The 12,466-nt window shown below is 42.7% G+C and overlaps 1 protein-coding gene across 1 annotated transcript in view; it reads right to left on the minus strand.

The window, feature by feature from the left end:
• The window catches only part of EXOC2 (exocyst complex component 2), a 43,413-nt gene that overhangs the window by 21,189 nt on the left and 9,758 nt on the right, over positions 1-12,466 (minus strand). Inside the window, exons 4-6 of the mRNA XM_008944503.1 lie at positions 8,748-8,861; positions 5,741-5,865; positions 2,344-2,424 (exon numbers count right to left, since the gene is read on the minus strand). Coding sequence (XP_008942751.1) covers positions 2,344-2,424; positions 5,741-5,865; positions 8,748-8,861 — 320 coding nt within the window. The remainder of the gene's footprint in view (positions 1-2,343; positions 2,425-5,740; positions 5,866-8,747; positions 8,862-12,466) is intronic.

Here is a 12,466-nt window from a genome sequence, read left to right on the forward strand (position 1 = left end):
AAGGAAATTATTTTAACTTTTTTTTTTTTTTTTTAAGGGCATTTTTTCTGTTTTAAACAGAAATGGAAATATAGCAAACGATTTATTAGTGTCTTAACGAAATTCAATACAGGTCTCTCTTTAGACTTAAAAAAATACTGTAAAATTTCTTCCCTCCTCACCCCTCCAAATCCTTTCTACATTAACAGTCTTCATCTCTTGATTACTGGTGAATAATCTAAACCTAAATAATCCATGGATCAAGATTCAGGTCCACGTTGACTAACTCTGTTTTCAAAACAGATGACTCATCTACTGCATGCAAATGTTTTTACTTCAAACTAAAGCTCAAGTTCTCCAGCAGTTGTCTTTCACAGAGCCTGACAAAGACACCACATAATGGAACTTGATTGACCCCCTTTAAGAGACAATTATTCACAGAATTCATTATAGCACACCATATGTTTTTATAAATTTATGTTTTGTGGCTTGTTCAGCAATTAGATTAGCAATTTAACAAAAACTCCAAACATTTCTATACCCATGTCTAACACCAGATTGTACTTTTACTACCCTATGCCACTCCAACCCCATCGTCTGGCACACTCCTAATGTACATGCAGATGCTGCAGAGAACATCCTTATTCTTAGCATTTTGTCATCGAGCTCACAACGTCAGTTGTCTACCAAAACATGCACCTACAGTTCACAAAATGTAACATTCTACTACAGATTTGAAGTAATTTTTGAAAGCAGGACCTGTTGCTCAGGGACTATGGAGGCTTTTCATATTTTTTTTTTTGTTTCAGACAAGAAACAAAGCTTTGATCCTAAACTACTCTGCATAATAGTATTTACTCTTCTTAAATCCTTGTGTTCCTGCTTCCCTGCCTCCCACCCATCGTGACTTGCAAAGTATCAGGAGGAAAAGCAGCCAACTCTTCTCCCAGCAGAGGCAAACTTAATACCACTCTGGAGTGCCTGGCACAAGCTCCTCAGCAGATGGAGAGGAGTCAGTCGGTGTTATCAGTGTACAGACTGCAGCCACCATTTATCACATCACAGAGATTAGATACCACAGGTACATTTGTCTCCTCTGTGTGTAGGAAAGTGTCACAGACCTGAATTTTTTGCTTTTGTATTTAAACCTGTCACGCCGTTTTGTCAAAGGGAAAGTGCTCTCCCAGGAACCTGAGCTGGGTGCATGATCTGGCATAAATACAGAGCACAGAGGCTTGCACTGGCAAGCTTCACCAAGTGCCTCCACCTCTTATCCTCCATGTATCAAATATTCACACACAGACACACACTACAGCCTTTTTATAGTTTTCTGTGTTCTTTTTTCATTGTGTTTGTTTGGGTTTTTTTTCCTTATTTTTACTTTTTGGTGGTTTGCCTTTTTTCTTTTCTAATTCCCAGCACCAAGAAGAGGGAATAACAATGATTAAACTACACCTTTACTGTGAGTATTAATGAACCTCTGCTGAAAAGAATGAGAGCTGTTCACAACCCCCTGCTCTTTGTGCTCCCCACGCAAACACACATACAGTCACTGCTTCCTTCATTCCAGAGAAGAAAAACAGTGAACTTCCATGTCACTGTCTTGATTTCATAAAACACACTCAGACTTTCCAGCACTGAGTCAGCTATCTGCATGTCACTCCTGCTTATTGATACAGCACTAAGGGAAACATCCCTTCCTCTGTGAAAAAAATCACAATGAAACAAAGTAAAATTATCTTGGCAGAAGTCCCAGAATTAAAAAGAGAGTCGCTTTTTTGATCTGATGAAACATACCCAACTGCGGCAAATTCAAGGCACCTCTCTCAAGGCAACCTTACAGCTAATACAGAGAAACAGAAAAGAATACTGACAGCTTTTCAAAGTTTCTAAAGAGAATGCTAATTCCAGGTAGTCTAAATGGCAGCACACAAAGTGAAAAAAGATTCTGTGAATAGACCTTATTATTGCAAACAGCTTGTGTTTGGGTTCTCTCCTCTTTTGCTCAGGCTTCTTACAGTCCTGGTACTCAGCTTTGCTCATCCTACACTTCTGCCTACCCATGTAGCTCCTCTGTTTCCTTTGTCCACTCAGACTTGAGATGCCACCAAAATTAGAGTGAACGCTTTGCAACATCTCTGTTTTGGTGTTTATTCTCTTTGTTGTGACTGCTGAAAGTCATGGCAGAAGCTCCTGCTTGTTTCAAAAGGTGTTTATCACACCCTCAAATCACTCCCATCAAACAAGACAAGGTAGGAGAGGCTGCACTGTTTTCTGCTTTCTAACGTATTCCAAGGAACATATTAAAGCTTGTTAGAAAGTCTAAAGTCCATAAATAGTTGCTGCTGGAAGGCCAAGACTTACTGTTCAGTACATTCTCCAGTTTTTGCGTCATGGATCCTTCTACTTTTTCCGTTCCGTCCGCTTCCAGTTTTTGATGGATTGCTGGAATAAAGTGTCTAGTTAAAATGCAGAACATTTTAATAGGTGGGAATTCGTTACATCAAAGTGACACTTTTAAACATTTTTAAAATTAAAAATAAAGTGTTATTTTTCTTGTTAGACAAAAAAATACAAACATGCTTCATGGCAGCAGAGCCTCGTGGAGGATGGGGCTTAGAGCCAATGCAGAATTTTAACCATTTCTTTGACATAGGCTTCCTGTATCTTCTCCAAGCAGACAGGAATGCTCAAGGAGAAAGCAAACATGGACAGAATAATCCTAATTAGCCATCTCGTAGTACAAGTGTTAATTCAGTTGAGTATTTTGAACGGCAAGTATCATTTAATCACAAAATACTTTTGCTTTGTAAGGCACACTTTTTACACTGATCTCACCATAAAGGAATTATCAATATTTAAAGGGTAGAAATAATCTCATGGGGAATTGGCATGACCCCAAAACCAAGTGCTATAACACCCCCCCCACCAGCTGTTTTCAGACAGAAAACCTCAAAACTCTCCAAGCAGACAGCTGGGGAGTACCTTGCAGCAGCAGGCTGTGTCAACCCCACAGAAGCCCCACGATGCTTTTGCTCAAAGCAACACGAAAACCAAAGGCAGTGTGCTCTATTCTTCTTTTTTTGTAGATGTTAGGGGTTTTTTTTTGCTGTGCTAAAATGCCAAAAGCCCCAATTCTTGTTTCCCTGTGGTAACACTAATGGGCGTGGAAGCGTGTAGCATCAGTGTGAATTTGTTGTTTTATTGCAATTTCTCTCTCAGGAAGGGAGAGATTTCCCAGCACAGCCCGACTGCCCTGTACCACTCTGGGAACATGAGCAGTGCATGGAGTGTGGATCCTCCCTTCTTCTGCTTGCCCTCTCTTACAGCCCTCCTTCCCTCCTCTTTCCTGCTCAGCACAACCAGCCCAGAGCCCTGTTTAATTTTCATGCTCTTTTATTTTTAAGGTAGCATTCCTGTGTATATGCATACAGCATATATAAAACAATTATTTAAAACCATGATTTTCCTTTTATTTTAATCTGTTAACATGTGTAAAGTCTGCTCTATCAAATAGCCAGCCATCAGTTCCTGTCGTTTTAGACAAAATTAAGGCTTCTAAAAACTTCCTACTGCTTCCTGCTGGTTCTCAATGGAATAAAGCTCAGCTACCCTTGAAAACAGGGATGCTCAGTGCTTTGAAAAGAGCAAGTAACAACATATTTTAGTTCAAAACACAAATACAATTTTGAAACCAGTCTCCCAACTGTCCCAGCTTAGTTTGCCTTGGTTTGCAAAGCAGAGCAACGTGAGTCCCTCAGCTGGATTCTCTTAAGACAAAGCAAAACTCAAACATGCACCCCACGAGTCTAACTAATGTGCTCCAGGAGATGATACCTGGAATTCAACCCCCTGGGTGATACTCAAGCTATCTAAAACATCACCCCAGGCTGCACATAGTCTGCACAGAGAGCTGTCGTTGCCAGCTGTGTAGCATTCAGGTAGTAACCACATTTGATTTGATTTACTCTTATCCGTGTGTTTAATAAGAACTCCAACTGCTTGGGGCAACGTGTGTGTGACTGAAGGAAAGCAAAAATGTGAATGAGCTGTTCCAAGAGAGGAACGTGACAAGAGCAAAACCTGGTCTCACAGTCTGATGCCGTGCTGCTCAGCAAGGACAGTCACAGACTAGCATTTCTTTGGACAAACAGGCAGCAGAGAGTGAACCAAGATAGGAGCCAGCAAGGTAAAACTGCTTCAAAATGAGCCAGTCGTCAGTCAAGCCTGCAAACAGAGCCACTAATGAAAAACTGGCTGCATGTACTCTCTTTAATTCAATCGTGACGTAACTCCTCAAAAACCAGAAGCAAAGGGACACTTGCATGACAGACAAGCATCAGTTTGGGGTTTCTCAGACTCCCAGTCTGACTCAGTATTGAATATAGATCCAGTAGTTTCTTTTGTTTTAGTTTCAGAGGAAGTTAATTTAACAGACAATGACAACAGAATCTGCTTATTCATACTGAATCAGATCCTGGGTCGCTGACGTGCCCATCCTAGAAGGGGCCTTAGGGATGAAGCATAAAAGTATTCTATTATCTATAAAAAATAAGAATTTCATATTATATAAAAACATTCTATAAGAAGAAAAAAAAAACACCAAAAAAAAGGCATTGACCAGATAGAGGATCATTCCAGCCAGGTAAACATCCTTGCTCATGCATTAAGAGAGGTGTTAGACCAAAGGGCAGCTGCAGCCCCAGCTCCCCAGCACGCTGGCGTTGCCACTGGCCACGTCTGGACAGGAGGGGAAAGGCAAAGCAGGGACAGTGCTGCTCTACTCTGCAGTGCTGCCTCAGCAGAGGTTTATTTTCTGGAAATCATGCAAAATGTGTTTGTAACTGCACAAGAACTGTTGCCACGGTAAACTAGAAGTGAATCTAAATCTCAGATTTGTTCAACATCCCCACGTTTCAAAGACAACACAGCATCCTCTGCACTTGCCTTGGACATACAGCTGTGTGTTTTTGCACAGCTGAGTGACTGAAGTGGTTATTTCCCTGGTTTGGGGGTTTTTTTCCCCCCTTTTCACTTAAATAAAAAGAAACTCTGCAGCCTACAGCTCTTTGCAAAGAGCACTTCTGAAAAAGTATGTTCAAAGTAAGGTAATTTGCTGACTTTCCACAGACTCCCGTGCTGGCCAGGACTGGCTGATGCCAATAACCCACGGCCTGCCGACAAGCACATAGAGCAGCCCTTGGAGGAGGCTGCAATCAGAATTAGGGGAAATTAATCAGCTGAACTCTCGTCACTGACAAGTGGGTCAAGTTGAGGTGAGCCCAGCTCCCCCCGCTCAGTTTACGGCTCCCCTGGGCTGACGAAAGGCGCTTCCTGTGGAACATCTCTGCAGCAGTCCCTGTCTAACGGCCGGCCCAGCAGCCAGCTCCGGCACACCGATGCTCTCTTCCAAGAAATTCAACCAAAGAAACAAGGGTTCTGGTCTGTCTGACCTCCTGTTTCCTTTGTAAACAGACTCTGAATCACTGAACACAACACGCATCTCGGGATTGCTTTTTATGGGCTTGGTTGCTTAGTGGTGAAAATGTTAATGCTCATTTAAATGTGTGCTGCAGGGGGACCACGGGGAGGAAGACAAAACCAACCAGTTTGGTTACACACAGAAAGTGGCACTGACAACCACACCAGTCTCTTTTAGAAGAGACTGTGAAGATTAATACTTTTAATATCAAATTGCACCACACGTGCAGATGCTGTCTTTTCTTTTCTACTGTAATGAGTAAGTGTGAAGGATCTTTACCTGACAGAGCATCCTGTGCTTCAAAAAACGTGCTGAGACCTCCCTTCACGTAAGCCAGGCTCCCCTCATTTTTCTTATTGGCTTGTTTCTTCAAATTCACAACAGCCGTTTTGAGCTGATCAAAACTGAAAACAAACAAGAAAACTCCCATGACATTCAAACAACAAATAAAGTCAGTTACTGATAAAGAGCACAGGCTGCTTGGGGGAAACAGCCAGCTGCTTCTGCAGCCACCGCTGAGAGCTGAGGAGCTGCTGAGGAGCCTGCTTCTCAGTTTACTCCTAGGCAAAGGGCTTTTTTGGGTTTAATGCTACATGGAGGGCTCCGATCACTTGTGATGGAATTGACTCCTTTATAATACAAAATAGTCCAGAAATTTCTTGTAGAGACCCACTATTGCTTAGTTATCTGTCTGTACTACATTAAATAGGTGACAGTACAATTCTCTACACTTAGTACACTAGATTAACGATGGTGATGGTAGAAGTCTCTTTAATAACATTGGTTTAACTCTGCAGCTTAGCTCACAACCCTTTTTCACTTTCAGTTTCTGAATTCCTTCAATATTTTTACGTTTGTTTGGACACAGAGTGCAGTATTGAACACAGTATCAGTGAAAACTAAAGGAAATCTGAACAGATTCCTGCTTTACTAAAGTATGAGTTTTAGATGTGGTCTCCTGAACTGCTTTTGAAAGACAATTCAGAGGGGAATATTAACCACCAGCCCATCATTGCTGTTTGCATGGTGGGCTTCTTTTATCTTAGTTTCCTAGTATTTCTAGATTATTGCCAGTTTGCATTTGATTTCACATTTTTTGCAAGCACTTGCAATTATTTTAGAAGGCTAATGTTGTGACTAACCTTTCAATACTTAGGTATTTTTTTTATTGATGGTGATGAAAATGATGTCTATGCTACTAGATTTCTTATAAAAGCACTGTTATGAGTGAGCTCAGAAATACAAATATAATACATGATTTTATAATCCATGAACATCCTTACAGTCTTTTCTCCCACCTGCAGGCCAAACCCATCTCCCTAATACAAATGAATCAAAATAACCCTGCACTACACCTTGGTAAGGAGAGGGGAAACAACGAAGTAAGGAAATAAAGACACAAGACAATTCTACCAAGACTCTGCCCATTTTAATCAGTTCTAGGAAAATTAATATTAGGAGCACAACCCAAACTGTAGCCCAGGCAGGAAGAAGCTGCTGGGAGACAAAACACACTGCTGCATTTACAGGCATTTTCCTTTTTACACTGCTGAGGTCACAACACTTCACTTTATTTCCTGTTTCCATCTGCTGAAAAGAAATCCCATTTCTCAACAGCCAGCCTGATCTACCTGGGCACACAAGAAGTACTTCCCAGCAGCATTCCCAAAGTCACAAAAATCTGCACAGTTCTCTTGTTAAGCACTGTTTCACGTTATCTGATGATCTAACAGTAAGTCTAAATAGTTTATTTAGATTTGTCAGGATATTGCCACGGGTAAGAAAAAAAAAAAGTTATTTTGATTGCTTAAAAAGAATTTCCGCCCAGGAAAAAACAGATCTAAGGTAACCAAAACCTCAGGGCTCTGCACACAGACAGGCACTCCCAGCACCTGAGGTTACCCAGAGGACAAGAACTAAACCACTGCTCGGTGCTTCTGGGAAAACAGCACAAATGACAGTGGGCAGATGATTATACAATGCCAGAATATTTCCAAGACTGCATATTTTGAAGTCTGAAGAAAAAAAAAAACCCCACCAAACAGTTTTGTTGCTTCTTTATTTAAAAAGCTATTTATAATCAGATTGCAAACATGACTGGATTCACTCTACCCTCTGAGCCATTCTTCCTGTTGAGTTTTACAGCTTGTGCACCTTCCCCTAAGCTTTAGATTTTTACAAACCAATAGAAATTCATGAATATGAAAAAAAAAAAAACAGCTTTCATATAAAAACAGAAATTAATACTTTTATTCCACTGGACTGAGGGAACAGGACTTGAAACTGTTGACATGCAAAGACACAAACTGATGGAATCTTTTTTCCCAAGAAGAATAAAGTATTTAAACTGATACTAGACACAGTGTTAAAACCAGATTTTTTTTTCATAATTGGAAAATTCAAATTTACATGTGGACACACTTTCAGGTACTGACCCTTTGGCACAGCACAAGTGAATAAGGGGCCATACAACCTGATGTAAATATTTAAGTGATCAATTCATAGTGCTGGTGACCAGAAAAATCCATAATTTTACTGACACCCTGTGATGCTGGAGACAGCACTGTGACATTATGCTGTTGGTTATATTCCATGGTAATTCTGATTAAATAAGTCATTTAATCCGTTCTAAGAATTCATTGAATTAATTTTCCAGGTCCATGCATCCTTAAGGGTACCTAAGCCATCTCTGACAGACAGCTGTCAAATCAAACCTCAGCACTCTCCAGTGGAGATGATTCTGCAGCCTTCCAAGGTACAGGCCCAGAGCTTAAGGAATCTAAATATTGCTTTTAATCTGCATCCCACACAGGTCTCCCATGCTGCAAACTGAGGCAGCTTGTTCTGCCCTGGGTACATGGGAGCACTGGAGGGCTCTCCTCCAGCTCCCAGCAGGGACTGCAGAACATGCATTCTGCACTAGTTTTGGTTCATTAGTGTTCTGCTCAGTGTCCCTCAGCCTCCAGTCACAACTTAACACCTAGAGTCTTCACTTAAGGCCATGCTGCCTAACTCCATGATTCATTACAGGCTTTAGCCTTGGACAAGGAAGGAAAAACAAAACAAAACCAAAATAGAGGCTGTGAATCAGGTCTGCTTAAAAATGAAGTTATCCTTCCTCATAGCCTGGTTGATTCAAGTTTCCTGCCAAGCAGAAACACCACAGGCAGCAGAGACTACATGATTAGGACATGTCAACCACCAACATATCAACCACACAACTACTGTAGGAAGAAATAGCATCAAGTGACTTGCATTTAAAACAATTATTTATGACAGAACAAACCTTGTTGTTGAGTGATTCTCAATCAGGTACCAGGCAGCAGAAAAGTTTTCACTGGTGAAATCAGCACTCATCCCAGGAAACAGTGCCTCTAAGTCTTTCTGAGGAAACCTGCCTCTGAAAAATGAATATTCATTTTGTCAGTGAGACATTCTGGTGAACAGTTTACAATTAAAAGTGTCACATAAAACAAACAAACAAAAAAAACCCAAATCAAATCAAAACACCACCCAGCCCTGCCCAAATCATGTAAATATAACACGTAAATATAAACTTGTATCTCACCATGAAATCAAATCTGGTATTACAGAGCTATGTAGTATGACTGGGAAATAAAAGATCAAAATTTAATCTAAGCAAAACAAATGTCACCATTCTGATTTCATCATTACACATATGACAGAAATGTTCCCTGTACAAAATGCTTCTAAAGTAAGGACAACAGCTGCCTTCAGAAAATGAGGCCAGACAGACTCCCCATGATGCTAATATTCAAAAGCAGGACCTCTCATGCTGAATGTGCTCCAAGTCAACTCTGCCTTTTAAAGGGGAAAATCAGTACAGCAGCCCAAGTAAATAGTTATAGAATCTCTTTGGTTGGAAGAGGTGTTTCAGATCATCCAGTCCAACCATTCCCCAGCCCTGCCAGGTCCCCACTGCCCCGTGTCCCTCACACCACATCTCCACGGCTTGGAAACCCCTCCAGGGGTGGGGACTCCACCACTGCCCTGGGTGGCTGACCCCAGGATTCACCAGTGCCCAGCCTGGGGGGACAATCCCTGCCCTGCTCCTGCTGGCCACGCTAGTGCTGATCCAAGCCAGGATGCTGGTGGCCCTCTTGGCCACCTGGGCACACACTGGCTCACCTCCAGCCACCTGTCCACCAACCCCCATCAGGTTCTTTCCTCTGGGCACTTTCCAGCCACTCCTCCCCAAGCCTAGAGCATTGCAGGGGGTTGCTGTGACCCAAGGGCAGGACCCAGCACTTGGCCTTGACAAGAATATTCTTGAAGCCATAAACCAGTATCTACCACACTTTAAACACCAGGACATCAGCAGGTCGACAGCCTGTAAGTGATTTCACCCCCTCACTGCCCATGTGCCCACGTGCAGCAGGAGCCCCAGGGAAACAGGAAGGAGAGCTGACAGAGGGGTGTCTGCAAACACTGGGAGAAATGCCCAGTTCAAACCAGCGTCCTCAGAACAGCCCCTGGCTGCTGGCAGGGGGCACTGGGAGGGAGCAGTGGCCACTCCTGCTGCTCAGGAGCCCCAGGCTGTGTGCAGCCCTGCCGTGCTCTGCAGCTGGGACCAGGTCAGCCACAGGACTGCCTGTGTCCCTCTGTACTGCCCCTCTGAAGGGACACCAAAGCAACCAGCTCTTAGGGCTGGGTATGCTGCAACCTCAACCTTTCAAGCTAGCTGAAGTTGGTTTTGTTACAAAAACAGCACACCAAGTGAAACAAATCTAAAGGCAGGTGTGTTAAAAAGTACAATTGTACAGAAACAAGGGTTGTTTTCTGTGAGATTCTGCCCATATCCACAAGGCCACCAGCACAAGCAGGTGCAGAGGACCTATGTACATAATGCCATGGCACAGGAGTCCCTCCAACATTTCCCTGTGTTTAATGAGAAAGTGAAAATCTTAATATAAAAATTTATAAACATAAGTAGTGAGGGTCAGGATTACCAGTTGTCCTCTAAACCTTGACACCAGTGACCCTGAATTTCATGCATGCCACTCAGTGAGCAAGAACATACTGCTGAATGTAAGAAGAATAAAATTTCAGTTTCTCCTTCCTTTAAAGGCATTTTAAGAGACTTTATATTTCATTCAAAGTAGTCACAAGTGCCCAGCAGGCTCGTGAATTGGCAGGACAGTGATTCACACATGATACATGGCTGTCCAAAAATGCTTCTTTATTAAATCCACACGTGGTGGCATCTTTGTGGTCAACTACATTTCATAATGCTAAAAAACAAACACAATGAAAAACCTTCAGTGACTTCAGAAGAGGCTCAGGCTTACAGCACAAGCACTATATAAGTGCATGCATGCAGTACAGAAGCAGAATTTTGGTCATATATTTCAGAACCTCCCTATATTTTCTCAGAAGCCAAAAGAACAGATAAAACACAAAAAGCACAGGCACCCAACAAATACACCATGATCAACTGGGGGGAACCTCTTTCCTATATATAAATACAGGCAAAGATCAATAATTTAATGAAGAATGTGATAAATTCTTGCAAAAGAGTTTTGCCCACAGGCAGTGGGACTGAAACGAAGGGCTGTGGGGTTGGGTTTTTTTTGGTTTGATGTTGGACTGCATTTAGGAGTCCTCTGGAGTTTTTTCCCAGCAGATGTATTGGTGCAGAACCATAAATTAGCAATGCGTTCATGGGCGCTTTTATCCCTGCAGACATATTTTAGACACAGTCACAACAGAGTAGAAACATGAATGTGAACGTGTGTGGTATGTTAACAATATGTTATACTCTGTGGTGTAGGATCCTTATTTTTATCATCAATTTTACCAGTAGTTTTTGCACTAACAGACAGTGGAGCTGGGGCTGACTTGCTGCAGCTGTCCTCACAGCGAGCCGCTCACGGAGCAGCTCCAACTGAAAGCAACTGCATTTCTGGCACATCTGGCCAGATGCAGCTAAAGAGAGACTGGCTCCACGTCCACACAAGTTTGTTTCATTAGCTTCCATTAGTAAATTAAATAAATAAGTCATGGAAGTTGTTCTCATGAAAGCTTGCTGACTGTTTACTTACAAGTGAGCGCATACGTGACTGGAGAAGGTATTTTTGTTTCACTCACTTCAACATGATGGGGGGAATATGAACAAGCAGCAAGAGCTGAGAGCAACACTCCACGGATTTTGGTACCTTTACAATGCCAGCAAAGGTACACGTGTTTGGTTTATGTGGTAGGGCTTCCTGCTAGGCAGACTATTTTATTTAAAACAGAAGCAGGTCAGGTACTACAGCTCCAGTTAATATCCTGAAGTAGATGTACTCATCCATCAGCAACAATTCTAAATAGAAAAGTAATTAAGATTTCAGATACTGTTTATGTTCATGGGAACTATAATCAAATAAGCTGGTTTCAGGCCACTATACACTTTCACTTCCTTCAGGGACACTCGGGGTCTGTGCAACAGGCAGCAGTGCTGGAGGCAGGGTCCCTGTTCCACGTGCAGGGCACGCCTGGGGACTCTGGACTCCCGACACAGAGGGTACAACCCATTCACCTGTGCCACACAGTCACAGACTGCTTTGGGTGGGAAGAGATCTCCCAATGTCACCTCATCCAACCCCCTGCAGGGAGCAGGGACAGCCCCAGCTAGAGCAGGGTGCACAGAGCCCCGGCCAACCTCCCCTGGGATGGTGCCAGGGATGGGGCAGTGACCACCTCTCTGGGCAGCCTGGGACAGGGGCTCACCACTCTCACTGTAAAAAAATCTATCTATCTAGTCTAAATCTCTCCTCACATGTGCATCTATAGAAGCCCCTCCCTCCACTACCCCAAAGCCTTAGGTTCTGTATAGCCCACTCCTGAATAAATCTAGTTTAACACCACAGCAAATTCTGCTGCAGAACTCGCACATACACAGAGCATCCCTGCTCTCCAGAGGTGACACAGAGCAGTCCTGCTCTCCAGAGGTGACACAGAGCATCCCTGCTCTCCAGAGGTGACACAGAGCATCCCTGCTCT

The sequence above is a fragment of the Merops nubicus genome, unplaced genomic scaffold (assembly GCF_000691845.1).
Source record: "Merops nubicus isolate BGI_N331 unplaced genomic scaffold, ASM69184v1 scaffold28557, whole genome shotgun sequence".
Taxonomy (NCBI): Eukaryota; Metazoa; Chordata; class Aves; order Coraciiformes; family Meropidae; genus Merops; species Merops nubicus.